The 18,739-nt window shown below is 40.2% G+C and overlaps 2 protein-coding genes across 4 annotated transcripts in view; both read right to left on the bottom strand.

The window, feature by feature from the left end:
• Positions 1–2,330, bottom strand: part of PTPRB (protein tyrosine phosphatase receptor type B) — a 65,391-nt gene extending 63,061 nt beyond the window's left edge. For both annotated transcript variants that reach the window (XM_075427690.1, XM_075427691.1), the window contains exons 1-2: positions 2,252–2,330; positions 569–961 (exon numbers count right to left, since the gene is read on the bottom strand). In XM_075427690.1, coding sequence (XP_075283805.1) covers positions 569–961; positions 2,252–2,306 — 448 coding nt within the window. In that variant the 5' untranslated portion in view covers positions 2,307–2,330. The remainder of the gene's footprint in view (positions 1–568; positions 962–2,251) is intronic.
• Positions 2,331–3,053: 723 nt separating this feature from the next.
• The window catches only part of PTPRR (protein tyrosine phosphatase receptor type R), a 161,475-nt gene continuing 145,789 nt past the window's right edge, over positions 3,054–18,739 (bottom strand). For both annotated transcript variants that reach the window (XM_075428214.1, XM_075428215.1), the window contains 4 exons: positions 16,480–16,590; positions 15,063–15,220; positions 10,983–11,096; positions 3,054–4,273 (listed from right to left, as the gene is read on the bottom strand). In XM_075428214.1, the coding sequence (XP_075284329.1) occupies positions 4,180–4,273; positions 10,983–11,096; positions 15,063–15,220; positions 16,480–16,590 (477 nt within the window). In that variant the 3' untranslated portion in view covers positions 3,054–4,179. The remainder of the gene's footprint in view (positions 4,274–10,982; positions 11,097–15,062; positions 15,221–16,479; positions 16,591–18,739) is intronic.

Raw genomic sequence — 18,739 nt, 5'->3', positions numbered from 1 at the left:
TTCAGGATTTTGAGTGTTCTCAAGTGTTTTGCATCTAAGGGCAAAGTGACACTGTGTAAACACATGAATGTCTAAGCCATATGTCTGTTCTAATCATGCATTTGAGTTAATCAGAGAAATAACTGCATGTGATTAATTTTCTGATATCTTCTTGCTCTTGACAGATTGAATCTGAATTTGTGTGATAAAATGAATGGGGAGAAGAGCCTTTATACATGCACATTTTTTATAAATTCTAGGAATTAGTACCCACAATTCTATTTAAAAGTGAAAAAAGAAATGACATGAGAATAGTGAGTTGAGTTTACACATAAGCACTTTGATCCAAAGATTGGGAGTAGAGAAAAGGAGAGACATCCTGAAAATACAAGAAGGCTTAAAAACTGCACCAGTTGTGAGAAAGACAGCATTCATCCCAGCTGTTCATTTTACACTTCTCTAAACTCTTTTCAACTATGAAAAACATTTTTCTGTATGAGTAAACTATCATAATTTTTAACATTTGAGTTACTGTAAAAGAGACATTTTTGTTACCAAAACTTCCGTGATACTTGAAGGAGTATCTCACCTTGTTTTGAGCACAGATTTACATAAACAGGTTTTCCCGTCTCGCTGGCTTCTAGCTGCATCCATGTATGAAGGTATTTTTTACTCTGCTTGGCCATTACCTTCTGGCCTTGCTTTGTGAGAAACAGAGAGCTGTTGGCCACCTTCAGGAGCCCATCCTCTTCATGGCAAGTCCACCTGACTGCCTGGGGACAATCAACAGTGATGCTGCGAGATGACAGGGCAGAGCGTGTAGAGATGCTCAGGCACTGGGCAGATTTCACATGGAGGAGCCTGTCATCTGCCATCCACTGCCACTGCTGGTTGAGGTTGGTCATATTACACTTTTCCATAATGACTCCTCTCTTTTCTGAAAGACACTGCTGTTTCTGGACATGGATAATCAGAAAGCCTTCTGGAAGAGGAAAAATCCAGAAAAATACAATAGATTACACATGGTTATTTAACTAAAAGAAAATACTTGATGATTTAAAATGCATCAGCAAATAAATCTCTCTTCCCGCTTTCTATATGTTGAACTTTTAATGAACTTCCCATGTGTTGAACCTATTTTAAAAAAACCCAAACGTACAACCCACAAGACGCAAGTGCTGGTAATGTAAAGACCAAGAATGCAAAAAGCAAACTATTGTGGCAAAGGTCACCTTGACTTTCATTATGTGTAAAAATGAAGAAAAAATATAACTGAATATAAAAGATATCCAAGAACTATTAACTTTAAATACCAGTTCAAAGTATCCCACTTCCCCTGCCTGAAAGCATACAGAGATCTACACAAGCTCTCAGTCTTTTTTCTGTTTTACAGCAGTACTTTTACAATATAATTTACTACCAGGAAATAGTTTTGGGAAAACTCGTAGTGTTTCTGAAGAAGACGTATAAGAGGACATTCCCAAATCTGTGTGCCTTTCAGTGCCTGTGCCGTTACAGGGATGGAGGCTTTTTACTGATAGGAAGTACATCTGTTTTACTGGATTTACTCCAACGTCCCTAACTGTTAGTTATGTGACCATCCTAATTCACGTTAGGTTAGCTCTTTGTGCCACCACACTTAAAAATCAACACCAAACACTCAAATGGAGAGAACTACAATGCATTCATCAAAAAAACTCCAAAGTTAGTAGCACAAAACCCATATCTGTTACAGAACACGAAACTGGATATTTCCAATGCAGCCTGCCTGCTATATCTTGTTAAGGTTTTTCTCTCTTTGTAATCTCAGTTACTCAAATATTTCCAGCCTCTAGTTATAAAGTGCTAAACCAAACATGTATATTTATTTCCTCTGGTTAAGGTTTGTCATCGCCCTGCTTTTACAGACCTGGGTATCTTCTAACTAAGCGTCACAGAAAGCTGCTGTCTCTGGAAGTTTCACAAAGTAGGAATAAAGAAACAGGAATCTCCTCTTCGAAGAGCTTGTCTCAAAGCTCAGCTCCTGGATTATCTAGCTGGAGATCTTCTTAAAAAAGAGAAGAGATACCTCCAGCATAGAAAGAGGCAGTTTATTTTCCTTTGGAAAGAAATCTAAACAGAATGGGCTACGTTGGCCCTGCCCCCCATTTCTCTTGTATGAACTGAAACGAAGAAGTGACTCGGTTTTTGTAAATCGCCGGCTGCCCCGGAGGGCTCTGCTCGGCAGCAGAAGGAGCAATATAGTGGAAGGGAAGTGGGGAGAGACACTTACCTGAGAATGTCAAGGCAAGCCAGGTAGAAACCAGGACGTGAAATAAAGAATCCATTTTCCCTCTAGCAACTCCCCATGCTTCTCTTAAAAAAACCACCTCAGATAAGTGAAGCGAAGGCTAGGAAGGAAATGTGCCTTCACAGGGGGAAAAAGTCAGTGACGAGCACTTCCTTCTATTCAATTGTTTTGGGGAGTTTTACACCACTTTGTCCTTTCATATGATTCTTCAGAGCTTATTAGTTGCTTTATTTTGGAAAAATACACGCAAAAGAGAGAGGTTTTCAAACACCCAGGAAACTAAAAGAGATTATGTTGAATAAAGAAAAGGGATTAGACCTTTGTGTAATTCATTGCCTGTGAAGTATTACAAGTCTGCAGGTGATCTGGATGGTGCTAGAAAAGTGTAATCTGTATTACCCGGGGAACAAATACACATTTTTTTGTAACTGTATGTAATCAAGGAAAATCTTGATATTGATATTTCTAACTCCACAAGTTCTAAAAGCCAAGTGGAGAGGGGGAGGAGAAGGGGAAGAGGAGGAGGCAAAGCTCTGAGGTCTGCACCAGGTCTTACACAAACTCACCCCAGGGGATGAAGTGATGCTGGTTTTGCCTTCCCATCAGGTGATTCACCTTGCTCCTTGGCAGTGGGAGTTTGCTCATGTCCTCTGGATTGTTTCTCCAGTAGTCTGAAACCATGGTGGAGGCTAAACAAATTGTACTGGGGTGTCCCTGTTTACAGGGGTACAAGAATGTGTGGTGCATTAACTACTCTAGGCAAGAACAGAGACTTCAGAAAATATTTTATATCAAGTGTAATTTATTAGCAGTATGAAGCAAAGTCAACATCACTGCATTAAAAACTCATTATACCCTGTAAACAGACCTCCCAGTGCTGTAAGTCATAATGTGAACTTTGCATTTCTTTTAAAAAGAAGCTTTTACTGAATGGTAAGGAAACAGTCATAGCAGCATTTTCATTCTCATATAACCTGTCGTGGAACAGTTCAAATCACTCAAGGCATCTGTCTCTCACTGAAAGAGACAGAGCGGATAAACAACATAAGCAAAAAATCCCATATTAATAAAAGACAGACAAATATTTAAAATCCTTACCATTTAATATATGCTACAAAGTTTCTTTTAAAAGTAAAATGACTTACACAATTTACAAATACACTGGACTTGTATCTGTAGCAGAAGCATTTTCTAAGACAATCAACAGTATAGGGTAAATACATACACACTGAATAACAGACATTGTGCTCTGCAGCTGCTCCGTAAGACCTACAGTAAATACACATTTAATAGTTAATAGTATGAAGACTGTATATTTCCATATAAAATATTAACTGCTTTTGAATATTTTCAAAAACAAGACTTTTACGTTTTTTATTATCTCATCATCTTTTTTTTAATCCATAATTGAACACTTGCAATTTTAGCAGCAAGAATATTATGTGGCCAAGAAACAAGCTCACCACATAATCAGTAATAGCACTTTACAGTACAGTTGACAGTCCATTCACAAGACAGTTTGCAAACGTTAAAGCATTTATACACTTGATAAACATCTCTTCTGTGGAAGTTCCAATGTCCATCTGACTGCAGCAGTAGCACATACATACATTCCATATGGCAGATATCAGTATTACAGAATTCAACCCACCTTTAGATATATACGTGAAATCCACGTGTAGTTTCAGTACGGTACCTTCTTTATAAATCATTTTTGGGAAGCTCACAATACATTCATATGCAGTAAGGGTCCAGAAATCTCTATACTCTTGCCAAACCGTCCACTATCCTTTCAGAAGCTGGCCTCAAAGCTGCTCTTCCCACTGCAGTAAACTCCTTGAAGATGCTGCTGGTAGGTAATGAAACAAATTACCTCAGAAGACTGACATTCGGTTTTACCATCCTTGGCTTCACTGGACAGCTTCTGCAGAAAGTCTGCTTTCATACAGACTCAGTGCATGGTGCACAAATTCATACTGTTCACTGGTCTGAACCATTCCACCGCTGAAAAGGAAACATATTGGAATGAAATCTTATTTCTTAAGAATTTGACAACCTCCAGCCCCCGCCAGACCTACGACCACCAGATAATACAAGCCCTTTTCTCAATTTTTGACTTAGAGTTTGCTTGAGTAAGTGGGAGGTTTGCCCAAGCAGAAGCATTTTCTTCATAACTTACTCCATCCAGCACATGCCCAGCATGAATAACCGTTCCTGATTCTGTCAGGGTAAGGACTAGAGAGGGAAACATCTGGCACCTACATTGTTAAAACCTGCATTTCAGATTCAACACATTCATAGAGAATTTTACCCAGTCACTTGGGCAAGGAAGGCCAGATACACAGACACAGCATTACTATTGATGAAGGAAGGGAGTATTCAGAATCTGGCCTTTCATTTTTGTCCGTTACTAAAAATGTAACCTTTGGTGACCCTCAGATCGCCTGTGCAGAGAACAGCTCTTCCTACCCTCTCTCTAACGCCTACAATGCATCCTGTCTGAACAGCAGCCACCTAAGAAATTTTACAGCAGTGACTCATTTCAGCACCAACAATACAAAAGATTTTAACTTGACCATAAAAAGGACTAGTTACAGCCAGCTAGGGATAGATGCCTACATTTAACACATTCACCTGATAACAATCCCTTTCAGGACTAAGTATGAGGGTCAAGACCCACATCTCCAGTGCCAATTGCAGTGTGGCAGGAAGGGGATGATGTCCTACAGGAGGCAGGTGTGATATTTAGTAAGAGCGGTACCATTCAGCTCTGAAATGAAACTGAGCCTCTTTCTGACAGTACTAAGGTCTTCCAGGTCTCACTTCTTATGGAGTCAAGCCTGAAGTTTATTTAATTCCACTTTTATTACCTCATCTGCCAAGGTATTTGAAGCTACCTAGTCTGCTTCTAGAACCAAGGCCCCAGTTCATCCTCAGTGTACCCTGGAATAACTAGCCACCTTTGGGAGGATGAATGAGTAAATGGCTGTAGTGGGAAGGAAGACGTTAAAATGGGTTTTGTATTTGGCTTCAGCTAGATCTTCACTGAAACAATCGAATTCATGAGGGATTTGGATCCAGAGCAATGCAGCCAGGCATCGTACAGGAGAAGGTCTGACAAACCCCCATGTGATCCCTTCAGACACCCTAGCAATAAAAGGGTCTACCAATATACAAAGATTTATGAAAAATGGTAAAATTGCCTCCACAAGTATAGTCCTTTAGTATTAGAGAATGTTATCTACAACCATAAGGTCCTTTTATTTTCCTCAGTGCCACTGGATGGTTAAATGGCTGTGGCAGGAAAAAAACAACTAAATAATATCTGCTGCTTTAAGCAAGCAACCAGCTGTCTCTTGCTCCAGTGAGCTCAGGCAACTGTAAAACACCTTTTAGTGAGCTGCATGTCTATTATGATACGTTATTCCTAGGAATTAAATCACAGGCCCTTAATTGGTCCCATCCAATGCAAAATGCAGCAGCCTCTTATCTTTGCCAGCAAAGACATCCACAAATTCATAACTCTTGGCTGCCTACTGCCTTCAGCTGCTCTCCTCTGTGCCTGTCTCCTGCCTGGAGATCCAGCAAGAGTCTAAAGGTGACGGGATGGCTTTGCTCTGGTCTTCTGTGTTGCTTAGCCTCCTTCCTTCCTCCTCACTGCTGCGTCCTGCCCTGCCCATGTCAGCTTTCCAGCCAGCTTCCCTCCCTGTCTTCCCCATCACGTTTCCCCAAGATGTGCTCTGAGGGAGTGTGTTTCCCAGGTTAGATCCACTGTGTGGAAAGGGGGGAGGAAGGGGACATACCCAGGGAGAACGACTTTGCAGGAAGGACAGGTTAGAACAAGTTTGGCTGCACTAGGCTGTATGTGGGAGTGATGCTTGCTCCTACTTCTTCAGTGCTGAAGTAACATCCAAAATCCCCAAGAAGGCATGTATAAGCCCAAGGAGGCACGTATAAGCCTGACTGGGACTGAGCCCAGTACTACCACATTTGCCCTGTGCTAGCAAGCATAACCGAGATGTGATGGTGCTTCTGAACCCTGTATGTGCAAACGAGTGCATGTCCCTGTCAGCTTAGGGGCACTGGGGTCTCATACAGAGGTTCAGACCACTTGACCTTGTCAGCGCTATTACACTTGGGATTCATGGAACCATAGTATCACAGAATGGTTTGGGTTGGAAGAGACCTTTAAAGATCATTCAGTCCATCCCCCTGCCATGGGCAGGGACACCTTCCACTAGACCAGGTTGCTCAAAGCCCCATCCAACCTAATCTTGAACACTGCTGGGGATGGGGCATCCACAACTTCACTGGGCAACCTGTTCCAGTGCCTCACCACTCTCATAGTAAAGAATTTCTTACTTATATCTAGTCTAAATCTACCCTCTTTTAGTTTAAAACCATTACCACTTGTCCTATCTCTAGAGGCCCTGGTAAAAAGGCTTTCTCTGTTTTTCTTATAAACACCCTTTACATATTGAAAGGCTGCAAAAAGGTGTTCCAGGAGCCTTCTCTTCTCCAGGCTTAAGAGCCCCAACTCTCTCAGCCTTTCCTCAAAGCAGAGGTGCTGCAGCCCTCTGATCATTTCTGTGGCCTCCTCTGGCCCCGCTCCAACAGGTCCATGTCTCTCCTGTACTGAGGGCTCCAGAGCTGGACTCAGGACTCCAGGTGGGATCTCACCAGAATGGAGCGGAATCCCCTCCCTCGACCTGCTGGCTACGCTTCTTCTGATGCAGCCCAGGATGCGATTGGCCTTCTGGGCTGCAAGCGCACTTGGTGGCTCATGTCCAGTTTTTTATCTACCAAGTAATCCCTAAGTCCTTGTCCCCTTTGTTCTTGTGCAAGGCTCACATTTAATAGCAAGGGATTATCTGTGACCCTAAGACATCATTTTGTGCAAAAGCCTGCGTGGAAGAGCATTTCAGGAGGAAACCTGCTCAAGGAGGGAAGTTTCCTCTCCCGTGTCCCTAGTGCCCAGAAGGGATATACCTACAGCTACGACACCTCCGGGCGTGCAGCCTTTGTCCTCTGCCAGCCCACACTGACACCTCCTCTGTGAGCTGCTGGGCGCTTTGCTTCGTTGGAAATCTCTGGGGTGGTGCTTGGAAGAAACAGCCCCTGGCAGCCTGCGGGCTCAGCGGCTGTGACCAGCTCTGCTTGGACAGCCACGGTGGAGGGAAGGGTCCTTTAGCCTGCCCTCTGGCTTGCTGCTACTGCAGCTGGATGCAATCTGCTCCAGAAAGAATGTGATGCAGGGTTTGGGATTTTTTTTTTTTTTAACATGAAGCGATTAGTCAAAACACTTAAACAATGAATTGACGCACACTGGAAACTCGTTTCATCCTGTCTGAGAAGCCAAGTGCAAAGTTATCGGACGTCACTCCAAGAATGTGCCTTTAAGGTTAAGAATGTGCACAGTTTCTCGACATCACAGTAAGTCTTGAAGATGCCTCACATCAAACATTTCCTGTTTCTGTTATAAAACATGAAAAATGAACTGGTAAAAAAAGTAAGCTGAGCTGACCTGTGGGTCTTTCTATGAATCCACACCAAGCATGGCTGTGCCTCCATCCTGGGCCAAGATTTAGAGTGGACAGTCCATTTCCTCATGTTAGCTCAGCACAGACAATTACTGTCAGATCCATTCACCCCTTAACTTACACTGAACAGCTAAGAAGAAAGTGGCGTCTGGACATATCTCACCTGCAAACAGCTCTCTCCTATCTCCTTCCCTGTTGGAGCTCTGTTTTAAAATCTATTTCCATAGGGGCTACATACGCAGCTAATTAAACTGTTTTTCAGCATAACTTTTTGCCATCACCTGCAATTTGTCTGGATGCTTGTTTGGTTCTCACGGAGTGTGCTGGGCAATGGGAATGTTTCAGTAAATCACTACAGCATCATTGTGAGTCCCTCAAGCGCAGCTCTTTTCTAATTTCGATTGATTTTGACAGGAATGTGGCCATGGACCCACGTAACAAAAAGTTCACACAGAAGAGGATACCGTTGAGTGTGTAGGTCTGTGTCAGTAGGTCTGTGTTTGGACGGTGCAGCTCTGAGCATGAGCAAGCCTGCCTGGGATCCTAGTGGAGGCGAGGTATCAGAGATGACATGATTCAGTGTACCTCTTGTGCAGGTTTCTGGCTCCTGAAATGCAAGCAATCGCACCCTTCTTCAGGGCAACATTTACTGCTGATGTTTTTTTTCTTCTTTTTTTTTTTAAAAAAAAGGGTGAAAAAGTGAATTCAAGTTAAGCGTGAAGAAATAACTAACCTGTTGCTTTGGTAGAACTCCTATTCATCAGTACTTAGGTTTGCATTTAAGTCAAATTGTGGTTGTTTAAACAAGAATTAAACATAAAGCCATTCAGAAAATAGAAATCATATCAGAACAACTGAAAATCAAATTAGGTGGTCAGATAAAACCATTCTTTTCTGATGAACTCTCTTTTTTTTTCTGTTTTGTGAGGGCAATCTGATGTACAAAGAATAAATTGGAGCTCAGCTGCTGGAGCTCAGCTGCTGGCCAGAATCATGAGGATGTTCCCTCTGCTCTGTTCCTGGATGTAGCCCATAGTCAATGTTAGCCATGCTGGTATCTGAAGTGCGACACAGCTATGGCCAGAGCCAGCTCTTGCAGCCACATCTAGTGGGACATTAAGTTCATTTTGCCAGCTTCATGCCACATGTAATGACCCTATCTCACACGCCACCTGCCAAAAACCACCACTTGAGGACTGGGTTAACAGTGATACTCCTCCTCTTTATGAACCTGCTATCTGGTTGGGCTGGCAGTGGCTACTGTAGTCATGGGGACTGCTAAGCTCTGATGTAGAAATCCTTGCTACAAGCTGACTGCCAGGAGAGTGAGATCCATTCTACAGTATGGTCAACTGGAAGAAAGGAAAAAAAAAAGTTTTTGGTTTCTGAGTTTTGCCCAGAAAAATATCTTTAAAATTAAAACACAGATATACTTTTTGTCTCAGGTGATGCCTGAGAATATGAAGAGCTGAGGCACCTTAAGCAAGATCTCTGGAGTCTATTTATATAATCTGAAACTTGAAAAAATACAGAAATCCGCATTCACAATGCTTCATTTTTATAACAAGCTTTGTGTCCCTGAGATTACTTTTATGGATGTTTATATTTGGGTCAGATTTTCATTCTCCTCCCAAGTTCATCTAGGATACTAATACATAGAAGAAAGTTCAGTAGTCAGATACACTTGATGAAATTATGTTGTCAGTTATAATGCTGAAAATTTGGATAATTTCTTCTATGGCTGAAATAATGACATAAAAATGATGTAGCTGAGCCCAGACTTTGCTTCCACTTCTCTACAGTGGAGTGTAAAAACAATAAGAAAAAGCTTATCTTATAATAGAAATATTAAAATGGGGAAAGCACTTCAGACCTCTTTCAGTAAGATGAACAGACAATCAGAACAGAGTGTTGGAAATTTGGAGTTGATAATTTAAAACAGAGTAAGCATTTTTTCCCCCAGCTCTTCCATCTTTTTTGTTGCTGAGATTTTTAGGTCAGGAACTCCCCTTGGAGAATTTTGCACTCCAAGTGGCTCATGTTGCCCTGTAAGTATCACATTACAATCTCTAGTATGATGAAGGTGCGTGGGAGGGGAAGGCAGAGGAGGTGATCCAGAAACATGGTGAACTGTATGAATTTTGGTCCTACTGCAATTCATGGTTCCAGTATCTCTAAGAGCTCTTCAGAACACAAAAATCCTGTATTGTCCCTTTGACCTGAGCTCCTTCTCAGCATTTGCACCTTTATGGGTTGTTTCCATTTAAAGAAGAAATATATGTCAGAAGCAGTTAATATGCTTGCAAGGAGATTACATGATCTGGTACCTACAGCAGGAGAGGAATGAGACTTCTGTGTTCTTAGTGCAACCCTGTTTATTTACTTTATACAAAATCCTGTTTCCCCAAGCAGAATAAAAAAGAAAAGTACAACCAAACCAGCAGCTTCCATTGTGCGCAATACCCACATTCTCCTTTCCAACACAAATCTCTCTTCAGCCATGGTTTCACAAAACAAAGCACTCTGCAACAATGCTGGCTTACAGTGTTCCTTTTCCCAAGCTATGAATTCAATCAGGGAATTGATCTGACTTAAGAAAATTCTTCAACAAATGCCTTGCTATTATCTTAAGCTGGGTAAGTTTGCCAACCCAATTCAAGAGGACCCCCAGAACAATTGAGGAAATAGCAACAGCACCAGACTTGGCTCTCTCCACTGCATACAGAAACTACACACAGAGTGAGCCTGGATGTTCCTGTCAATCCAGGCTCAAAGACAATCCCTTGCCTCCAGATTGCTCCACGTCTATTGTGTCCTACTGGGATGCCGCAGACAGCAGAACGCTCCAGGAGGGGAAAAGAGGAGAGCCAAGTGCCCAGCAACCGCAGGGTTGCCATCTCAGGAGAATTTCATTCAGTGGAGTCTCACCCAGTTTCACCCAGAAAACAATATTCCTTAGGATCTAACTACAAATTTTACCTTGAATAATCAGCTAATGCTGTCGTAAGAGTCAGCAGAAGTGATGGCAGCCACTTCATGTAAAGCAACATTAAACTGTGAAAAGGTTTTCAGAATCATTACTGAATCTTTTCAGTAATGATTTCAGAATAATTTCAGAATAATTGACTGATTTTCAGAATCACTGACTGATTTATGGTTCTTCTGGAACTTACCGATCCACTCGTAGCTGACAGACAATGCTCAACGCATCTACAACTCCCTCTTCCTTCAACTGCTGACAACCAATGGCCGTCGCAATAAAACATCCAGTTCTTCCTATACCAGCACTGAAAAGAAGGCAAAATTTAGTACGGGTTAATAGGAGTTCACAGTCCAAAGGAATTAAGTGGAAAACACTAAGTAGATATGAAAACACTAAAAATATGAAACGTGAAATGGCTAGAACCCAACCGTTCCCAGGTGCATGACTAGCAAGAGAAACTTCTCAGCTTGTTTTCACAGAGAGAAATGAAAGGGTGCACTGTTCCAGCAGCCCAGTTGTTGTGGGCAATTTGTGAGGCTTACACGTTTCCAGTTTGCAGGCAGGAGTATGGTAAGAAAAACAATCTCCATTAGCACCACAAAGTCCAAATATACTCTGGCACAGTCAAAGCAAACAATGGACATATGCACTGAGATGGGCGAAAAGCCCACCTGAAGGCAGAAGTCAGTGGAGCTTTATATTTGAAGCCCTCAAAGTATACAGGCATTCTGCTAACCATACCTCTGATTGTGAAGGTAAAAAGAACCCAGAATCATGCTGATGAAGTTAACCCCCTCTCCTGTGATTCTGCAGAAGGGAGAAGGATTTGGTGCCGTAACTCTCCATTTTTTCTTGCTGTCTGCTTTTAAACAGCCATTTTGGTATTATTTTTACTCCGTGGGCCTCCAACGCTTTTGAGAATCTCTGCCCCACCCTGTTTCTTTCTTGAGTAATGTGGAATTCAGTGCAGCTTCTCCCTGTCATGCTGCGTGGCGGGAAAATGTGGGGAAAATAGCTAAAACATGGAGTCGGGGATCCAGATCTCCATGCCTGGCTTTATAGTAAATTCTTGACCATTTGGTGCCTTGGTTTCTTCATCTCTGCAATGGATATGAATGCTACCTGCCTCATAAGAGCACTGCAAGTTATTTAAATTAGTGCCAGGAAAAATACATTGAGTGTCTCGGGTGGAAGCTTGATATATCTGAGTGCGGAGCGTTAGCAGGAGTATGTCCGTTTGCTACAGCTGAAACAAATCACAATCTACTCACAACAGAATGAAAGATAGGAGTGCTTTAGAGGCTCAAGAGCCCTCCCATCTGGAAGTGAAAATTTCCAAGAGGACTCAGCAATATTAAATACATGAGGATGTCTAAGCCAAATGTGAGGGGATAATGAGAGGTAAAACTGGCGGCGTAAGAAAGGATCGAGTGAGATGAAGATCCTGAGTTGACAGCCTGTCTCCTTGGACATCAATATGTGCGGAATAAATGTGTCCAAAAGGAGAAGGACATAGTTTATAAAGAGGGATTTAGAGAAAGCAATCTAATGCATACCCCCATTCTCTTCCTCAAATATTTTGAAACTCTTGAAAGCGGGGCTAACAAGTTTAAACAATTCAGATGTAAGTGAAGTTGGCTATAATGAAGTGTTCTTTTTTTCTTCCTTCTTTTGGGGGTGGATTAAGTGTTCTTGGACAAGCACTTAATATGTATTAAACAAAGACTAGGGTTTCCTAATATATTTTCTTCCTCAGCTCAGGCACGCCGGTCCTATCTTATTACATAGCTTTATTTCAGACAGTGCAAGATAAAAATGATATTGTTCTTCACTTGCCTGAAATTTCTTTCCTGGCATGTCCAGAAAATGTGGAGATCTACTTACTCTGAAGTATTTTCAAGCACCCAAACACGGTGTGTGTATATATATGTATCTATTTTGTACATCTATTTACATTTTTCAATTTTTTTTAGGAGTTTGACATGTAGTAGCTCATTTGTAACAACTGTGGTCTGTTAATTGGCAGTGTGGAATATTGGACTGTTATGATTTTGGGATTAAGAGATGCAGGCAGTATGCTTTTTATAGAACATGTTCCTGCACTAGCTGATAAGGAAAGAAAAATAAAAATATCCAGCAATAACAGCGTCAGATTTCTGAGAATGAAAATTTTATCCCTTTTTCTCCTTTAAGAAGCTCTTACAAGTCCTCCAATATGCCAAATTGCTGGTTCTTCTGTAAAACAGAAAATGGTATTGCCATCCAGATTCTCTGCGAACTTGGTTTCACTGACTAAATGGGGCTAAATTAGTTTTACATTTGAAGAATGTAATTCTGTGTTGTTCCTTATTGATTCAATTTAAATAAAAAAATATTTTTCCTCTGTATTTGAAATCTCTCAGTTGTAAATTGTATTTGATCCCAAACCACCTAGCTGCCATCAAGCCCAAACTTACTTTAATGTACTAACTACATATCCATAGGACAGATTAAGGAGATATTTTCCATATTTACCACATGCTTTCGATGAGTGATGTGAGAAAGGAAATATATACCTTTCCAGCAAATGCCACCATAAAGAATGGTAAGAACTTAAAACTTTCTTCCTTTGGAAATCTGTGTCCTTGGCGTGTGTATAATCAGATCTGCTGATTTTAAGGCCCAAAACATAAGTTTACCCTTTTTCTATTCATTTGCAGAATAGGAACTACTTTAGTAAAAGAAGTCCTTCTTACATCCTAAGTGCTGAATTGGTTCACTGATGTGTGTAAGACAGCACCCTATGGTGATAGGCTACAAGAAGACATGCAGAAAAACTGAATTACTTTTTTTTCCACTTCTGTCATGTGAAGAAATTATTAAAGCATTTCTGCTTCAGATTAAGGATCATTGTTTGAGTGTGCACTGTAATGGTCCTTTGGAAATAACTGAGAATTTTGCAGTTCTACCTGAGCTCCAAGTTTAAAAGTGTGCACAGGCTCTGTAAGACCTGGATGACCTCCAATGCAACTCAGATTACCAGGGAAGAAACTATCTGACTAGAAAATGGAGTATAAGTGAGTTTACCCATGTTATAGACCATAGTGTAGTGAGCATATAGATAGCTGAGTCATCACTTAAGAACTCTTAATATTAATCACAACTGAGATGATATATGGGTCTTTAACCATGAATGAATTCCTGCTCATGATTACAGACCTTGCTGTTACTATCACTTACCTCAGAAAGACACCCCATTAATCTGAAGACCTTCATTACTGAAGATCCTTACTGGAAAAATGGGACTCTCAATAGCCATCCACAGATTTGTGGATTGTTTAGAGAAACTTCAATTCCTGACAAAAATAGCTGCATAAAATTTGGGAAAGTTCCTTATTTATCTCAGTCTGGTTTTGAAAAATGATGGGTGGTTGAAATCCGGCTTCGATTTCTCTAAATCTTCTAAATATGGAGTTGAAAAGAAGTGGTTCAAGATGAAAAGTTCTGGGTTTGATGTCCTTCTAGATTAAAAAAAAGTACTGTCCCAACTGTAAGAGATGTATCGTCACAGTTATGAGACAAAGCAAGTAAGGAAACATGGATTTTAACTTTTTTTTTTGTTTTGCTTCACCTACTTCTTTCCACCGATATAACAAATCCAGTATTACTTCCTACTACTTAAAATGCAACATGGGAAAATGAATCAATATAAAGCAATAAAATGGAATTTAATTAGAATGATTAGAAGGACATTCTCTGGTTTATCACAATTTGTGTGAATAACACTCTGCGCTTGAGTACTGAACAACACTTTGCTCTTCAGTATCAAACCAATTGCCTTTGCGAAAATGTTCATGAATTTTAGTACTGATGTGTTTTGGTCTTCAAATTTGTACCTGACACCTGTTCAAAATGGACTTGCTTTACAACATCATAGCCAGCCACTCACAGGGCATTGCATCTGAAGTGTATTCAGTTATGCAACAAGACTAAAAAGAAAGTAAATCGTGAATAAGAAACACAAGCAAAATAATTTTTCCAGGTGGTCTTTCAAAAACAGACTTCATTAGCAGAAATGGAGAACAGTATAGAAAATATTTGCTAGCAACAAGGCAATTCTCCCCAAAACTCAAATCCTCAAATACAAACAGAATAAGTCAATTAGCATGCAAAGGATCTGGGGAATCTTACTCTTCCCCACATACGTTCTTTGTTTAGGAGGAGGACTGTTGGATGTGAATTGCTGTGACCTTGCTTCGGGCAGTCATTTAAGAGAAAGACTGGACATTACCTGCAGTGCACAATGACAGGGCCTCTGCCAGGTGATTCCACCCTGTCCTCTTCTACGTCCAGCATGAGCTGCAGCAGAGGCTGAGCGCTGTCGGGGGTTTTGTGGTCTGGCCAGGACGTGTACCAGTAGTGTTTCACACTCTGGGACTGACTCCCTTGCTGAAAATAATGGGAAGATTTTTACATGCATACTTGTGGGGAACAATTCTTTTTATTTCTCTTAATGTTGTGGTAAAAAGACAGTAAAAATGTTAAGAGAGATTTAGCAAATTTTTGTGTTAGACTCTGAGGATGCAATTGCAGGGAACAGGCGTGCTTCCAGGGACACAGTTGTAACAAGGGTTTGCACACCTGAAAACTGAGCTGTTTTTCCACCTATGTAAGTTCTGCTCTGTCAATCTGACTACTGACTTGCAGACTGTGTTGTCAGTTGGGAATTGTCAGAAGTCAGTGTTAGATCAGCGATATGATCTAGAGAGATTAGCTTGAAATGGGTTTCTGAATCTCTAAATTATTATATGTTTCTGCTACCCTTTATGAATAGTATCATAAGGGTCTCATACTGAAATTACAAGAGTATTTAAGTTAAAGTGCAGGAGAACTGCCCTTCTAAATCAATCAAACACCCCAATTTCTCCAGTTATTCTCTCCAACAGAGGCTTCTACCGCTTACTTCAACACACAAAAGGGCTAAATATGGGCTAGAATAATTTGTGTGGGACAATATGACTTCTACCCACTGCTCACTGCCGGGGCTGAAACATCAATCAAATACTCCCAATTCATTATTTATTGTATTTCTCTGTCAGGAGCAGCAGACAATGCAATCCAATAGCACGGAAGTGTAATATGGGAAGTAACTGAGAAGAGGAGCATCTGCCTTTTTTCACACAGTTCTTGTTTAGTCAGAACCATGAAAGCATGAAGCTTTCCTTATATACTTCTTATATTTTTAGCTTCTCAAATGGGCTATACATGAACTCAGCACACAACATGAGCAGTGTATCTTTTTCAGAATGATGCTATGCTAGTTCTTTCATTGACTAAAATCCCTTTACATTGCCTTGGCAATGTTAAAAGGGCCTCAAAGCAAATGTAATTCGAGAGGGTGAAACTTGCACTCTTTCTGGAGCCTTTTTTATTGCCAGGGTGATACAAAGCAGCAACACAATAAGTGTACCAGCACTTTGACCTGAATCATAGAATCATAGAACAGTTTGGGTTGGAAGGGACCTGTAAAGGTCATCTAGTTCAATCTCCCTGCACTAAGCAGGGACAATAATACTTTGCAGCTGTGAGCTTCACAACCCAGTTACTCCTCCTGTAAAAATTTATGCCCTTTAAAAAACAATTTAACTTCAATTAACATTAAAAAAATAAAGCATTGGGAAAAATGTTTCTCAGATGCAGCTTGTTACCTTGATTGTAAGCTGACGGACAGTATAGTTCTCGCATTCTTGCACGCTGTTAACAAGGACTTCAACCTTCCCATAGATTCCTCTTTTTTCTGGCCAATAGAGCACGCATTTCTGGAAAGCAAGCATCAATGTCGTCAACAGACTGGATCCCGAAGCCATATTCATGTCTAATATTTACACAGAATATCTGGAAAGTTCAGATGCGTTCAACTGAGGTGTTCTTTATCTCAGAAGCATTCCTAAATAAGATATTGCAGGGCTCTTAAGGAATGACTTAGGCTTGATTTTCAGGATCTGAGTTTTTCAAACATCACTGAACACTTTGTACAGCTGTTTTTATTCTTAAAAGCTCAATGAAGTTCATTTAAAGGAATTATTTTTCACCTTCAAAATGAAAGATTTTTTTATTTTCTAGAACATTCTTCAATCCATTGAATTATATTTATAAGGTTTAGTCTTTCCAAATGGGATTTCCTTCTGAGCAAGATTCAGAATTTTTCCTCTTGTCACAAGACATTTTATCCTCTTTGCTCTCCTGAGCCTGATACAACGAAGCTTGTAAATATGCTCTTAGATCTTATGGAATTCAGTGGGTCTTAATGTGCATGTTTAAGTATTTTGCAGAATCACGGTTGTCTACTATATAACTTACTGGAAATGAATATTAAAAAAGTCCATCAGTCTTGATAGAGCTACACAAAATTATATACAGAATTCTTAATGAATCAGTAGTGTTATACTATTTCAGCAATGTATCTGACAAACATACACTGAAAAGGAAATGAAGAAATAGTATTTAGAATATGAACCATTTTATCTTTCCCCTGCAATAGTTTGCTTATCTTCAAGTCAACTGCAACTTCATATTCATTTCCATTAAAGTATCTCTGTAGTCCACCTAAAAGCAAACATCCCCGTTGTTTAAATACTTCTCTAAATATGAATGTTTATTACCTTAAGAGTGTAAGATGTTTGAAAGCAGCATTTTCTGAAAATAAAGCTGGCCAATAGGACTTGTTCATTCAATAAAAAAAACCCTCAACAATTAAAGAAAACCTTCTTTGAAATATCCAGTGCACAGGTAAAAAAAAACACTGAGACAACAGACAATTTCACAGGAAATCCAGAAAGAACTTTTTTGTATTTCCTCACAAACTCGTGCTGAAGAAACTAGTATATATTTAGACAGTAGCCTACATAATGCAGCAAAATGAAACAATCCCTTTAATATAATTAATTGCCATAAAGTATAACTCTCAGTAAATCCTGCTAAAAATGAACCAGAAAAGAATATCAGTGAAATGCAAGGCTTTACCACCAGGCATGATCTTTAAGCTGCTACTCTACTTGATAACCCAATAGCTCATTGAACTGAATCACCTCTGTTGTATAAATACTTTTCTAAAAATAGATACTCATTACCTTAATAGTGTAAGGTGTGTGAAAGCCACATTTTCTGAAATAATGCTGGCCAATCTGACTGGTTTCTTTCAAATCCTGTCTTTTGCAGAATTACTCGAACATCCTAAACTTGCTGTCTCCCCGAAGACATCAAGAATGGCAATAAAATACTCAGAAATTTGCATGCAGAAAGTGTTCACAACTTCCACAGTCCCCTCATGTGACACATATAGCCACTATCATCTGCCAGATCTGCAATACATGCCCCTCCCTGGGAGTGTAGTTTTCAGTGCTAATAGGGGAAAACGAAAAGTCTAAATACACAATTGTACCCTGACAATCAACAATAGTTGAGTCAACCCCTGAAACTTTTTGATAAATGCGAGCATGCAACGCTCACTACAAAGCCTTCAGGCACTCCAGAAGAGTGTTTTTCTTGACTCTTTCCCAGAACTGGAATTGGCAACTTGTGCTGGGTGGACAATGAAATGAGGCTGTTCGTTAAAATAACTTTCATTTAACAGTCCGTCTACATTTAGTGAGATACAATGGATTATTTTTAACACAGTCTCCGTGCATCTTTTTAAAATACCATTTGTTACTGCTTTAAAAAATAGCCTTGAAAATAGAGCTGGGATCAGCTGGTTCAGGCACTTCTAAGAAGACAGATTTTTGGGAGAATTCACATGTTTTAGAAAGTTTATTGTAATAAAGGGATAAAGATGAAGATGGGAGGGATAAACATATCAGACATGCAAAAAATAACATAGAAAATCCCAGGAGCATTGGCAAAAAGAGAGTAAATTGTCTCAAGCTATTGCTTGAACTTTAGAAAAAATTCCACTGGTCTCAGATGAGT

Source organism: Opisthocomus hoazin, chromosome 8 (assembly GCF_030867145.1).
Source record: "Opisthocomus hoazin isolate bOpiHoa1 chromosome 8, bOpiHoa1.hap1, whole genome shotgun sequence".
Classification (NCBI taxonomy): Eukaryota; Metazoa; Chordata; class Aves; order Opisthocomiformes; family Opisthocomidae; genus Opisthocomus; species Opisthocomus hoazin.
Note: the sequence above shows the minus strand (reverse complement) of the source record. Positions and strands in the feature narration are given on the sequence as shown.